At 34.7% G+C, this 15999-nt stretch overlaps 2 protein-coding genes across 2 annotated transcripts; both read left to right on the top strand.

Annotated features, from left to right (window-relative positions):
* The first annotated feature begins 166 nt into the window (after window positions 1-166).
* On the top strand, window positions 167-3694 carry LOC133677831 (FAM10 family protein At4g22670-like). Its single transcript, XM_062099965.1, has 10 exons — window positions 167-376; window positions 464-659; window positions 762-849; window positions 985-1065; window positions 1189-1253; window positions 1375-1515; window positions 2186-2302; window positions 2375-2602; window positions 3023-3080; window positions 3379-3694. The coding sequence occupies exons 1-10, from the start codon at window positions 267-269 to the stop codon at window positions 3474-3476; spliced, it is 1182 nt and encodes a 393-aa protein (XP_061955949.1). The 5' UTR covers window positions 167-266; the 3' UTR covers window positions 3477-3694.
* Window positions 3695-13348: 9654 nt separating this feature from the next.
* Window positions 13349-15317, top strand: LOC133699772 (MYB-like transcription factor ODO1). The gene is made up of 2 exons (XM_062123225.1): window positions 13349-13733; window positions 14362-15317. Exons 1-2 carry the CDS (start codon window positions 13471-13473, stop codon window positions 14909-14911), a joined length of 813 nt encoding a protein of 270 aa, XP_061979209.1. The 5' UTR covers window positions 13349-13470; the 3' UTR covers window positions 14912-15317.
* The last annotated feature ends 682 nt before the right edge of the window (window positions 15318-15999 follow it).

Below are 15999 nucleotides of genomic sequence, written 5' to 3' on the forward strand. Positions count from 1 at the left end.
CAAAAACTAACCGGGCCTAGCTTCATCAAATGCTACCATCGATATACAGTAGGCCCGCCCACAACCTTCAGATGATCCCCATCCAATTATAGTTACAAGCTACTAGAAAAACCCAATAAATAATAATAATAATAATAATAATAATAATAATAATAATGAAAAAACAAACAAGCTGCTATCCATTTCCATTTCGAAAGAAACGCATAAATTAAAAAACCCTCGACACGCGCTCTCTCTTTCTCTCAAAAGCAAAAAATATCTGAAGGATGGACGCAACAACAGTAGAGGAATTGAAGCAATTTATTGAACAGTGCAAATCCAGTCCATCCATCCTCGCCGATCCTTCCCTTTTCTTCTTCCGCGACTACCTCGAAAGGTATAAAAATAATCATACTAATAATTACGGAATTATTTGAATCATTTCACTGCCTATCTCTCTCACTTCCGATGCCATTTCTTTTAGTCTCGGCGCTAAGCTCCCCGCTTCCGCTCACAAGAAGAGCTATGTTGTCGAGGACAGTGATGAAGAAATGGAGGAGAAGGAAGAGTCACAAGTAGAACCTCAAGTCGAGGAGGAGGAGGAGGAGGAGGAGATTATTGAATCCGATCTTGAGCTCGAAGGCGACACTGTTGACCCTGATAATGATCCTCCACAGAAGGTATTGCTTTACTTTTATTTCTTCAAAACAACTGTAGTGCGGTATGTATTGGTTGCTTTTTAGTTTTTCTTTTTCCTTGATGATGGGCTTGACTGTTTGTAGATGGGAGACCCGTCGGTAGAGGTTACAGAGGAATGTCGCGATGCTTCTCAAGAGGCCAAGGCTAAAGCCATGGAAGCTCTCTCTCAAGGTATGGTATACAAGCGTCCAAGTGCTCACATGCATTAATATGTGGAAATTTTGATTACATGCGTGCGTGTGTAGTAGTTTAAATTGGTTTTATGGTGAGATTTGTGTATGCAATTTAGTGCTTCATGCTGTGCAGGTAAACTTGAGGAAGCGATTGAACATTTGACAGAAGCAATTTCTCTCAATCCTACATCAGCAATCATGTATGCCACAAGAGGTACATTATCATTGTTTTTTTTTTGTAAGGTTTCCTGTTGGTCTTATGGAAGTTGTATGAATGAGATTTGTTTGTACAATTTCCTCTATGTTGTTAATATTGTGAACTTGTGATGCTTTACAGCTACTGTTTACATCAAAATGAAGAAGCCCAATGCTGCTATCCGGGATGCTAATGCAGCTCTTGAGGTTGTTGTCTGCCCTATTTATTTACTCTTTTGACATCTGTATATAATCTAATCATGTTTTTGTATGAAGGGATACTTTGAGGTGAAGTTTATCCTACTTATAAATTTAATGGTGATTTCAGATTAACCCGGATTCAGCTAAGGGATACAAGTCTCGTGGCATGGCACAGGCAATGCTTGGTCAGTGGGAAGATGCTGCCAAGGATCTTCACCTGGCATCGAAGTTAGATTATGATGAGGAGATAAGTTCTGTACTTAAGAAGGTCTCTTTCTATATTTCTCTCCCCAATGCGTGTTTTGTACCTTTTGTTGTATTTCCTGTAATGTTAAATTTTAAAATGATGGAAGCAATGGAAACTATTAATGAAATGATAGATATTCAAATGCAGTATAATATCACCTGTTACATTTTGTTCTCTATGCATATGAAATGCTTGATATTCAGCTACAGTTGACAAATGCTAGTCACATGTTACGTTTCTTGCTGAATGTACTTGGGAAGAGATGGGGGGGGGGGGGATACAGCAGGAGATTCTCCTGCCTTCCCTATTTTGAATAGATAAATGTGATGTAATTTTAAGAACAAAAATTTTAAGTTTTGGTTGGGAGTGGGATTGTTTCACTGTCCAGATCATTTAATAATTGTAGATTAATGCACGTATGACAGTCAGTCTATCTTTAGGACTCACGTGTGCTGCTGACACTTTCTATTTCAGAATTGTTAATTTCAATGGCATGAGTTTTACCAAACCAAGTAAATTAGGAACTAAACAGCTTGATTTTTTGTCTAGCTGGGCCCTGCCTTCATAAAATAAGTTGATACATGTGTGGTTGCTTGCCTTTTAAGTTCATGACTGAATTGCTAAAGAAAATCTTATTGGTGTATTGCATAATATTTTTTTTCCATCTCACTGCAACTGCTATATTACACAGGTTGAACCAAATGCACACAGGATTGAGGAACACCGCAGGAAGTATGAAAGGCTACACAAAGAGAGGGGGGATAGAAAAGCTGAGCTTGAGAGGCAACGCCGTCGTGCTAAAGCTCAGGTAACTATGATCATGATCATCCTGACATTTTAGCTTGCTGTCATCATTCGACTTATTTCCTCCTGTTTAAAGGCTGAGTATGAGAAGGCCAAGAAGCAAGAGCAGTCATCTTCCAGTAGAAAACCTGGAGGCATGCCAGGTGGATTTCCAGGTGGGATGCCGGGAGGTTTCCCAGGTGCCATGCCTGGGGGAATGCCTGGAGGTTTCCCAGGTGCCATGCCAGGAGGGATGCCTGGAGGTTTCCCCGGTGCCATGCCAGGAGGGATGCCTGGAAATGTTGATTTTAGCAAAATATTGAATGTAAGTGTCATGGAACTCGTCGCTAAGTGGCCATTTTATATCATGTACAAAAGTAATTTAAGATGCTTCTAAGTACATGTTAATTGTTTGATGTTTAGAAATTCTTGTCAATATTTTTGTGCTGCCGAATACAAATAACATTGGCTTTATTTTCTTTCTAAAAACACTTCTTGTTTTTTTGCCAAATACAAATAAAATTGGCCATGCATTTTGCTTTAAATGATAAGATCACATTCCCTGCACCCACACCCACACCCACACCCACACCCACACCCACACCCACACTGGCACTGATACTCACATGCACTTCTACACATGCTTTTTCGTAGGGCATAATGTTCATGATTAAATTCCTTAGCCAGTGAATACTCTATGGTTTTATGCTTGTTGTTTGATGTGTATTTTATTGTGTTTGGCCAGGACCCTGAATTGATGGCCGCATTTAGTGATCCAGAAATCATGGCTGCACTTCAAGATGGTAGAATTTTTTTCGGCCTAATTATGTTTTATTTGTTTTCTGTTGTTGGTTTTTATTTTAACCTTGACGGATTAGCTGCTTCTGGTTTGTCTATTGTGAGGGTATTCATGTAATCATGTTCCTCTAGCCAGGGTAATATAAAGATACCTGTATGAAACATATGCCTGAGTAACTAAATGCAAGGATGTTAAGAAACAAAGATTAGTAACTTACAAAACGTTGTTTACATGTTTTAATGTAGAATTCTAATTTACATGTTTACTAATGTTTCTCATGCTCGTGGGTGATCATTTTGCAGTAATGAAGAACCCAGCTAATCTTGCTAAGCATCAAGCAAACCCCAAGGTGGCTCCTACAATTGCAAAGATGATGGGCAAATTTGCAGGACCTCAATGAGTGGTTGTCGAAGTTGACATTGTGCTTGGGTTAATCCTTGTGTTTTGAGGTGTCACAGCTTGATAAATCTCGTGTAGCTCACTTGTTTTTCAATTACCGTGTTGGCACGGACCAAGCTACTTGGCCGCCACTCATTGCTGTGCTGGGAATTGTTTTTATTTTTTTGGACTGGAACGATTCATTTCATAGAATGGAGAGAAGCTTAGATTTCATTCAAAGGTTTTCGGGAGCAGAGATGTTTTATGAGCAAGATTTGGCTGCTTTCTCTGTTTGTTCCCAACTGTTGAGATGCTGTTGCAGACCGCGGGGGTTACAGCTAAGCAATATAAGGAAGGCTTGCCCCAGTCTTCCAATCCTTGGATGTCACCTCACTTGGGAACACAAAGCGGGGACGTGCTGCAAAACCAGAAGCATCAATCTATACATCCATACTGGAATGGAGGGCCTGTAAAAAGAAAACTAAAATATTTGTTTGACCTCCAGAATTAGGTGACGGGTGAGCACAAAGATGAATATACGGGTTCGGAGCTCTGTTGCCATCGAAGAAAAAGGTTGCATTAGGCCGCCTCTTCACGCCTGTTTCCTTTAGTTTCGCGCCAAAAAGTCTTCTGATCTACGCTCGACTAGACATTAACTACTTTGTTACCTTCCCGTATCACCAAGGGAGTCCAGCCCCTTTATTTGGAGTTTTCTTTCTGAACCCAGAGTGCTGCTTCTAGTTCTCTGGATAAGGTGCAAACTTTTACCTAAAAAACTAAACAGTGTTGGTGTTTTATTGGAGTTAAATGCATAGTAAAATGTATCTCTGGCTACAATAAAATTATCTGTGCTTTTTGTTTCAAAATACAGACACCATAGTCTTTTGCCTGCAAGGTCAACAAAACATAGAATTGTTGATCAAGGATTTTCTCAACTTTGCATAAATCTTTTATTGGTAAAAATATGAATTTACCGTGTTGTGTTGTTGGATTAAGGGTGATTTGAGGTTTATAGATTTTACTATACAGGCAGAGATAATATAAGCTTGGCACCTGGAGTTATTTTTATATTTTTATATGGGTATTTTATGTAATTGTCGGGGTTATGAGAGATTTTTTGGTATTTTACATTTTTTCTAAATTTTTTCATATTTAAAGCTGCTGGAGCGTGCTTGGCATGTCTCAACACGTGTGGCGTCCGTGCCATGTAGATAGCTCGTGTGATGCCACTCGGTGGACGTAACTGGCCTTCTATTGTCTTCTTAGATATGCTGTCGTGTTAGCTTTCATTTGGAATCACGCGTAATAGCTTATGGTGATTGAATTGTTGCTGGTAGTTGGTTAATTCCCCCTTCTTCTCTCTCTTTAAACATGTAATGTATACAACTATTCATTTTATTTTTTATTTTTTAATTTTAGTTTTCGTTCTAATAATTTTTTATTTTGTTTCTTTTGTATTTATAAATATTTTTATTCTTTTCAATTTAATTTTTTTTATATATTTGATTTTTCATTTCAGTCCTCATCTTTTAAAATTTATAAACGCAGTATAAATGACTAGAATTTTCCAAACCAGGGGACTAGTGTAAGCCATGTCCACAACATCATATAATCTTCTTTTTTTCTCCCCGAAAAAAACCCTCTAATTAAATCCAAGGACTCGTTCCGAAATGGAAGGGTTAAAAGGAACTTAAAGGCAACAAGCTCTCTCCTTGATTTTAATTATTGTTTATTGAAAAGAAACTCCCTAGTTTGGATAATCTCTTTTGGGATTAAGGATTCTTGCATTGATATCGATTATCCGCTGGAAATTGGATCGCCTTTTGAAATGAAATTCTTGCGTCCATTCTTGAACCATTGTGCATGTCACATCGATTCTTATCCAATTCTTCCTTCTAGTTTCATCTCCTTCTCTCATTGCTCCCATTAAAACTTCAACATAATTAGATGGTTTTCAGATTCATCGATTTATTGGTTGAGTGGATTTAATTACAATCATGGCGCTCTTTAGATTCTTAATTAATTTACTTTGCACCCTAAATTACATTACGATAATATCCATCAACATAATTCTTCTGTAAATTTAAGGTTGTAGGAGACTTGAAATTGGAGAATTCCATACGATTGCAATTAGAGATGATGATTCTTCTCACAAAAATAAAAATAAAAATAAAAAGAATTGTTTTACTACTACTTCGTTTCCATGTAATTGTTTAATGCATATGTGGGAAAAAGAAATTGTTTTAGTAAATAAGTTTAAAATTACAGTATTGCACATGTTGTTGCTTCAAAAAAATGCTTCTCCAAAAGGCCGACAAGGAAAAAGACACGTCACCCATTGGGTTTTGCCGACCAATTACATATCCTTTTTGCGTCAAAAGACTAGAGGTCAATCTCAGATCTTCGAATTCTTTCATCTCAAACGTCTGCTCAATCTTATTCTCTGGATTGAAGATGAAAGATAAAGCGTATTTCTCAATAAAGAGCAGTTTGTTATTGATTTTTTTAAAATTATTATTTTTTTATACTTTCAAATCACATTTTAATATAATAATATTAAAAATAATTTTTTAAAAATAAAAAAATATTATTTTAACAAATCTCCAAACATAAAATATTTTAAAACTCATTCATTAACACACTCGGTCACTCCAACAAAATCTCCTCAAGTACATCTGCTTTAACCCCTTTTTTATAACGCACTCTCAATCACTCCAAAATCTCCTCAAGTACATCTGCTTTAACCCCTTTTTTATGGGAGCTCCTATACATTCGAGACATGGACCATCGATCGAGTACATTTGTATCGAGAGTATCCTTGCCAAGACTACTGTTAATTAGTAATCTAAACTGTATTTCCGAGGATGTGTTTGATTGATAATTTATTTAAACGTACAAGAACTTGAATAGATAATTAAAATAGAGGAGATCAAATAGAAATCTTCATAAAGTATGTATACTAAAATAATGGAGATCAAATAGACTTTCTTTCACATAAAGACTCAGCTACCAGGCTAGCCCGTGGCCATGCAATCATCCATGCGAAGGATGGCCTAGTCTTTATGTTAAAGAAAGTCTTGACACCTATCTCAATATTGCGAAGAATTGACCAGAGATTATGTTAGGGAAAGTCTTGACTCTAAGTTTAAGTGAGAGCAAAGACCAAATCTACCAACCTTAACAAGCTAGTTTTAATTGGGCCTTTACCGAAGTTTATTTCGACAAGTACATCGAACTCCCTTTTCTTTTTCTCTACCTAACATGATCGGCTTTTTTAAAAGACTTTTTATGTGTCTTTGAAGAAAAAATGTAGCCATTTTTTAGCTAAATCTAACCCATCGAGAGATGCTGTAGCGTTGCAATGTACAGGGTCAAAATATCACTGCTTACTGAGTTGAGTGTCCGGACCTCTCGAATGCCCGTAGTTTCAGTCGGATGAGCAAGGTCCCCTCTCTAATGCGTGCTCGAGATATGTTTGTTGCAACATTGGAAACAAAAACTTTCTGACATCCATGGCATGCCAGCCAATATATAGGCTTTTTGGCTAGATTTCCTTTTTCTTTTTTTGATTTTGTATTATAAAACTTGACGTGTTTTCTATTTTAATGACGGGAATATTGCTCCATAATTATGTAATAAGGCATTCTAATGAATCCCTCAATTGTCTTCACAACATAGCAATGTTTTTAGTCAAATTATTTGGAAAGTAATTGCTTACTAAATGTTCCCATTAATTGGTAGTTCATAAGTCACTTTGATGTTTGCTTGATGATGTTTTGAAGCATGATTGTGCTCTCCCCTTTTGGACCCTTGTCGGAAACACAAGTGGGATAAGTGGATGCCGACATGTAATTAGTAATAATTTAAATTAATTAAGGCAGTTAAACATGTGATTTATTACCTATAATATTATTTACTTCGGCTCACTCTGTATAATTCTGGTTAAGAGATCCCTAACTGATCGCACTCTGATTTCCTGATATTTTTTCTTAGAAAAGGGGAATCGTTTGTAGTCATAGTATTACCAGACGACTTGCGCTCCACTGCAAGTAAGAATAAAAAGTTTTTTTACACCGTAATGTCAACATGTTTTTAGTAACCAAAAAAAAAAGAAAAACTAGGGGGTGTTTCCTAGATAGGTGATTTACTCTACATCGTGGGTTGAGTAAATTTTTTTATAAATGCAAATAAAATGTTACAAATTGTAAGACCAAATATATGTTAGATGACGAGGATGAAATTAAAAAAAAAACCTAGTAAATCCCGGAGAATTTTCTAAATTTAAGTTAATATTCTAAACTCGTAGCTCAAGAAATTGTAGATCTATGTTTAATTAAGAAACTCAATTTCTGACAAATTACATGTTGGAGTATGAAATAGGATAAAAAAAGGGAATCAATCTAAAAAAATTGCCAAGAAAAAAAAGTTAGCAATCAAAATAATGAGGATCAAATTGGTAAAAAAAAAACTTAAAAAGGATGAAATTATAAAAAAATAAAATTTTAAAAATCATCTTAAATAAAACAAATAGTAATCAAAAGAATATGAATTAAATATAAAGAAATAACAAATTGAATGTGTGCTTTTATTTTTTTGCAGGGTCAATACAAAAATCAAGAAGAAAAAAAAAAGAATCATATGTGCCAAAACAAACATCTATTTGAAACACACATCATATCTAGATGGAAAGGAAGCCAAAATAAATCTAATATCATCCTGGAAGATATATATGATCACTACACGATGTCTCAAGCACCACCTAAAAGCATGAGGACATTTTACACATTGATATTTGTGCACCAAATAGTAGTCATCTTTTTTTTTGGTTAATAATATCTATTCAAAATCAATTAACGAATAACCCTTCTAACATTCACACTATTACAAAAAAACCTAATATTAAAAGACACAATAGCCTTTGAACCAGCAATAAAATCTTGACTTTAAGGGAAAATGCGTCATTTAACTGTTTTTTTAGAAAAACAATAAAGCCCCTAAATCTAGGTTTAGAAAACTTTGCTTTTAAAGGCGGTTAAGTAATTTTATTGTGGTAAATAAAAGTGCGAAGACCTTATTGCCATTGTTCAATTCTTAAATGATGTTTTGACTGTTTATAAAAGACTATTCTATCCGTGATGTAGGGTTTTATGATTTTGAAATGAAAGGTAAAATCACTATTTTATTATTTTAATCCGTAATAAATTTACTCCATTCATAGTATAACCACTTATAATTTTTTTTTTAAAAAATTGTTAACGTAAATTGTTTTTATCTCAAGACCATCGACTAAAACAAGGAGAAATAATGTAAACACAAAAGAAAACCTTGGCCATGATATGCACAATCATTATATAATTAATAAACACACAGAAGAGGAAAACCAGCATGAAGGAATTGTAAAATGTTTTTGGAGCAATATTTAGTCGTTGAGGTGATCATGAACTCACGACAGCTACAAGTATCCAGTTGTGTGGCAACGCTTAAACCAGACAGACCCAACCGCACAAGCAATATATACCACCCTCAGCTACCTTATCACATGGCATAAAAGTTGGTTCATACTTGTCTCTACGGCTCTGCCTGTATATAAATATTAATAAATTTATCATCTCTATTCTCTCGTATACCTACAAACTGGCAAGTTTGGTGACATGCAGATAATATCTGGCTATTCTTGCTATGGGAGAACTTCGACGTGGTTGATTTTGGATTAGTTCATGTTTGGAGATTATAATTCGATTGTTGGGAGATCCTGGGCACATAGCAAGCGTGTCTTCTTTCACACTTGCATGAACCAATGATCGACTTTCTATCACCTACCTTTCCTTGTGGAGAAAGCACGTGTACTCTCGACACATACGTTAGTTACACGTACAAAGACAAGTAGGACAAAACATTTAAATTCAAGGTGTACGTGTTGCCTTTCAAGTCACTTGAAGCTTTTCCTTTAAAAATCTTAACACTTGGCAATTCTAAAACCGAGGACCAGACTCGGATTGAATCTGTTACTGTGGGCACGAGTTAATCACTCGACAACTTGAGATTAATGTATAAAATAGAGCCCGTGGGAGGCAGTGGATAACCAAAAAAAAGAGGGCGATGATTGTTCATGACAACTAAAGAAGCGGTGTTGAGGGTAAAGGGTCCACATTTGAACTAAACTCACCTAAGCCAAGAGATAGAAGTCAGAAAACCAACAAGTTGGATCATGAACTGCCCCGAAATCTTACCTATATGTATGTATGTTTGTTTAACAAGACAATAATCTAGACATCGCAAGGTCAAGATGTTGATTTGAAGTTTGACATGGAGGTTCCTCTATGAAGACAAGTGTGCCGGGCCAAGCCGAACTGGTCCCATAATCAAACAAAGGCTTGCACAACTTCATTGTATAGTTATCGTATGATTTCCATCCAACTAATAATTAAGAGAAAAATCTTAATCAATGGTTAAAATTTGAAGTGGCTTAGACTAGATTCATGTATCGATCGAACAATCTAGAATTACATCCAAAGCATACAAATACGTGGCAATGACAAAGTAATGGTACGTGCAAGTATTAATATATGGATGATGTCCGTGTGAAGTGAAACTACACAGAAAATAATTCTCAATGTTGTTTTTATCAAAATGTGCACGCATGTGTATGAGATTGATTGTAATATGCTTAGCAGTTAATAAAGGTAAAAGTGATGAGATTAATATAGCTAGCTAGAGTCCTGGTAAAGATCATTGATTGGCGCGTTAATAAATCCTAGTTAAGTAAGCTAAGTAATTATCATATTGTAATTAATGTAGTTAATTACCTAAGCTAAACTAATGGAAATTTGACGTGAATTTTCTTAAACAAATTATCTTTCTTTTCTCTATGAAAAAAAGAAAACAAAAAAAGGTTTTTCTTATGGAATATTGTCATTAAGCTATATATTGATTGTAGAACTTAGAAGATACGTAGATTTGGCAAGTTAGTCGTTTAATTACCTTTGTGCTTTGATAAGGAAGCAACTCGACCGCACGTGTAGAAATTAGAATGAAAACAAATATGTTTCTTGACAATTTTCACTTAAATATACATTATCTTTAGACAAAAGTAACACTATTTTTCAAACGTCAAATGATGTCTTTTCTCTCCCCCACACTGAACACAACATCCCTTTTCCTGTTTAGCATAGTCGGAGGTGTAAAATTGAAATTAATGTAGAAACAATAAGAATTCAATTTTCAAATTTTGACTAAAGTTGTGTACTTGCATTTGAACTCATCGTGGAGATAGGCTTCTATCATGTGCAAGACACCTAGACTACTTTCTTATTAATCATTATTGCAAGAGTATTTACACCTATACCTATTCTCATAAGTTGTACACATTAATTTCCTTTTTTTATTTATTTATACCTTGTTTATCTTGTGTTTTGCAAGTGTTATTAAAGATGGATGATCTATCCTAAACCTAATTGATTTTTAAAAAAAGATTGCATGATCCGAAGAAAACCATATATTTGGATCAAACAATTAGTTGACATGGTGATCAATTGGATTGATGAATCGGTCACTTATTTATTTTTATTTTAGAAGTAAAGAAACTAATGATAAAAAAAATAAAAAATATGATTGTGTGTATATATATTAATGAATCTCCTAATTATGATACAAGGAAAATTTTAAAAAGCATTGCTCAAATTACAAATGAAAAAAGATTTGCTTGAAGCCCTTCAAATCCCACCAAAGTCACAAATTAGTTGGTCGGATTTCAATTTTCAATGACGTGATTTTCCCCAATCATATCGCATTTCGCCTGCAATATCTTAAAAGTGCCCCCCCTTGCTATATTACTTTTATGCTTTCCAATTACAAGGCGCAGAATTGATCATAACTCTTCTTTCAACTCTATAATCCTACATATTAGGAAATGCAAAGCAGCTGTAAAAAGATGGACTGGTGTTGTGACTTGTAGTCGAAAGGTTAATCAATACAAAAGGAATTGATCATTAATGGCTTTCAACATAGTCACAATTGCTCATGTAAACTCAACAAATTGAAGATGGTATTAGGGCTTTTTCTACGGAGACGTCTTTATATATATATATATATATATATATATATATAGAGAGAGAGAGAGAGAGAGAGAGAGAGAGAGAGAGAGAGAGAATTCACGCATACTGAATTAGGTCTCTATACCTCGAACAAAATTTGTAAAACAGGACTTACAACCATCAATATTAATGAGCATAAAGAGTCGAACTTAAGAACACATAAAAAGCATACCTCTTGGCTCCATCCACTATACCTATTCAGCCACCCGAATTAGTTGAATGTTCGTCAAACATTTTTATTTTTGAGAAATGATTTGCTAACACTACTCTCTTACAACCATTTAGTAACAAAACGGTGTCACATTGTTTTCCACCACATGTTTAAGAGCATTTTAATATTGCATTTAAAATAAAAAAATATTAAATTAATTTTTTTTAATGTTTTTTGATGATCTTAATGTGATGTTGTTAAAAATTAAAAATAAAATATAAAAAAAATATTATTTTAATATATTTTAGATAAAAATATATTTTTAAAAAACATTACATACCACAATACTAAACATACACTACAGGACATATTTTTGGAAAATTTTAGGGTAATTGTATGGTTTAGTCCCTCTTTGTCAAAAGAAAGAATAAAAGAAACTATTTCATTTAAAAAGTTTTAATTAGGATCTTTTTATGAATTTTTTCTTTTCCTTTATCAAAATTAAAATACATCTCTTTCCTTTATTTCTCATAAAAAAACAAACTTTTAGAAATTACTAAGTATTTTTAAACTCGAAAGATCATATAAATATATATTGCTCCTTTGAACACTTTAATAGAAATAAATAAATCTATTAAAAACAACTGTACTTTTCAAGATCCTTATTATACATAATGTTGCGGTCTCTCTCTTCTTTTCACAGTCCTCAATTATCTCCTTTTCTCTACTTTTCACAGTCCTCAATTATCTCCTTTTCTCTACTTTTCACAGTCCTCAATTATCTCCTTTTCTTAACAGTTAGGGATCCAACTGTAACATAAATAAAGTTTTGGTAATTATTGAAAATATTAGGGATTGAAATAGACATTTTTTTTGAAAAGTTGCTAATTCTTTTAGGTATTCAGAAAAACCATCATGTCAACTCATCGATTACGATAAACGAAATTTTGTAATTTTTTCTTTTGCAATATATATCTCGACATCACATGGATTTACAAGAGGTTTTTTTTTTTTAAAATAAAAGCTAATAAAATCATAATATACTGCATTTGAAATAAACTATACAGCAAAATATCAATTCTATACCATCTAAAAACCATAGTATACTGCAATTTAAGACATTTCTAGATAGCGCAATGTTCCTTATTTTCATCCAAAGGAATCAATACAGGATGCAGTACATATAGGTTTTGGTCAAATATTTATAAAATCAAAACCCATCTAAGAGATTTGTGTACAAATCCAACGGTTAATGTCATTAATGCAAATTAAGACACATTACCTGTTAATTAGCAAATGGGATAACAGACTACAAATATTACAAAGGACACTTGAACGTGGAGATGACGAAATAGCTGATGGAATGGTGGAGTAAGAGTGCATTCAGGGAGTGGGGTTGTGTATGAAAATGGGAAGAGTTTCCTTTTCTTTTTCTTTTTTCTTTTTTAATGTTTTGGGCTGTTTTGATGGGGTTCTGTCCTTCGGTCATTTATCATTCTCTTTCACTCATTTTTTGTGTACTCGCATAAACCAGAACAAGCCATTTTAGTTCCCATGTCCCATTCATGAACCAATGGTGGACCCTGGAATCTCTTTCTCTCCCTCCATACATGGCTGTGCATATTTATTTATATATAAGCACTTGGGGTGGGAAATATAAAGGTGGTTGTGGGGCTTTGAGTCTTTACAAGTAATAATATTGGCGAGGCTTAATTTGTTTTAGTGGTGTAAACTTAGCTATAGTCAGCGAGCTAGCTAGTACTGTGTGCAGTATGGGAAGGCAACCTTGCTGTGACAAACTTGGGGTCAAGAAAGGTCCATGGACAGCCGAGGAGGATAAAAAACTCATCAATTTCATCCTCACCAATGGCCAGTGCTGTTGGAGAGCAGTCCCTAAGCTTGCAGGACTCCGACGATGCGGCAAGAGTTGCCGGCTTCGTTGGACTAATTATCTTCGCCCTGACTTGAAGAGAGGGCTTCTTACTGAAGCAGAAGAACAGCTGGTTATCGATCTTCATGCTCGTCTTGGCAATAGGTTAGATCTCTTCTCCATGTTATCTCCTTTTATGTTGATGATGACATGCATCAAAGCATACTGTTTAAATATTTTGGTTGTTTTATTAATGGTGTCTGGTGGGTGGTGTGTCTTCGTGGGCATGTTTTTCTGCTAACATATGCGGAGGACGTTAAAAAATTTTCTACTGTGAAGGTTAAGCTTGTCTTCTATCAGAAGGTTGAAAGATCAATATGCACTGCATTTTGAATTGAAGAAAATGCTCCTAATCGTGACCTTAATTAGATTTCCAAAAGATATTATATGCTTGATTGTGATAACATCTCAGATTTTGCACAACCAATGGTATCTGAAACAAATATATCTTGTTGTATTCTTATGACAAAAGAAGGAAAAAAAGTGGAATACATGACAGGGCCATAAAGTTTCAATAAAAAGTGTCATATGGATTTGCAAGTTGGTATAAAGTGCTAGAATAATTATGCCACCGATCATGGTATTATAAATTATTCATCATTTCTTATAGTTCATTGCCTGCTTATATTACTGCTTCCTTAAGATGCAAGTGATGGATAACTTTTAATGAATTTTTGGTCTTTGATTTTGAAATTGAAGCTAAATATTGTGTGTTTTTTTTTTAATTAATTAGGTGGTCCAAGATTGCAGCTAGATTGCCTGGAAGGACAGACAATGAGATTAAGAATCACTGGAACACTCATATCAAGAAAAAGCTACTCAAGAGGGGAATCGATCCTGTTACACATGAACCCTTGCACAAAGAAGCCAGGCCTGAAGAAAGTTCATCGTCTCATGCTGATATTTTGCCGGAATCTAGTAACAACAATGTTATGCAAGAAAATGATGGCATCGTTATTAATTCGGACGATAATCCAAGATCACCGACTGAAAATTCTTCTAGTCCAGAGGATTCGATCTTGTTAGATAGTATTTGCAATGATGAAATGTTACTGAACAGCTTGTGGATGGACGAGCCTCCGCTAGTTGATGCATCATGGAACAATATAATTCCTCCGGCTGCGGCGAATACTAACGACGACACGGGTTATCCTTCATGGGAGGAAAATTACACATGGTTATCGGACTGTCAAGATTTTGGCGTTCACGACTTCGGGCTCGAATGTTTCGACAGCATGGAATTGAGCGCACTTAGCACATTAGAGATGGAACACAAGCACTAGATTATACGTGTGTACGCTAGAGCGATGATGAGAAGATTTTACAGTGTCAAATATGAACATGTTACAAAGTATCATGTGTAGCTGAAGTTAGGTTTCTCAGGGTTGAATTTTATCTGTAGTATGTTTCATCAGATGAAAATTATTACTGGGTAGGGTCGAAGTAAACCGGTCGTCTTCAGAGGTTTCTCACCAACCCAGTCAAACAGTGATATCAAACCAAAATCATTAAAAATGTGACGTTTATTTGTGCTTGACAGATGTTGTGATCTCAGATGTAAGAGATAGGGACAGGCTCTGCCATATATTGTCAAAATGCTAGTGGGGTTTTTTTTTTACAGCATTATAATTATTTGTAAATAATGTACATACGATGGAAATAAAGTGGATGATCATGTTATTGAGTTTTTTTTTTTTTTTCGTTTAACTATGAAGAAAGTGATTAAACCAATAATTTCACTCTTAATCTTTTGTTGTTAACTAGCCTGGCATCTCTGATTTTCCTTCAATGCTAGCTACTGGTCTCAACAAGGATTTCTCGTTACCCTGCACATATAAGAATTTATATACTTCTGCTCATATCCATAGGGGAAAAAAGGGCAACTTTATGCATGGATGTACTCATATAGTTTACACTAAAGCAGTTGTATACTTTATACTATCAACGCTGAAGTGTTGAACACTACCAGATTAATAGTTTCATTGATGGAATTCTTTGTTGATATTTATATTAATATTTTATTGATAGATTCATGAATGGAAACGATCCATTAAATAACACTTGTTGATAATTTCTAGTTTGTTAATACAAATCTATCATTAATAATAATAAAAAAAAAAAACCGATAGCTTTACTCGTGTGATGCCCTCTTCAAGACACGAGTAATATAAAATTTCATCGAAGGCTTGATGCCCCCTTCTATATTACTCGTGTCTTGGAGAGTATTGATTGTGCTACAAAATAATCAGCAACTTTCTTAAGTGGCTGGTATATACTTGATAATAAGATATTCCAAGAATGATGTTATATATTCATTAGATACAGTGCCACTTGTGGCGTGGCAAGGATATGCCTCCGTAGTCTGAGCTGA

The sequence above is a fragment of the Populus nigra genome, chromosome 1 (genome assembly GCF_951802175.1).
Source record: "Populus nigra chromosome 1, ddPopNigr1.1, whole genome shotgun sequence".
Lineage (NCBI taxonomy): Eukaryota > Viridiplantae > Streptophyta > Magnoliopsida > Malpighiales > Salicaceae > Populus > Populus nigra.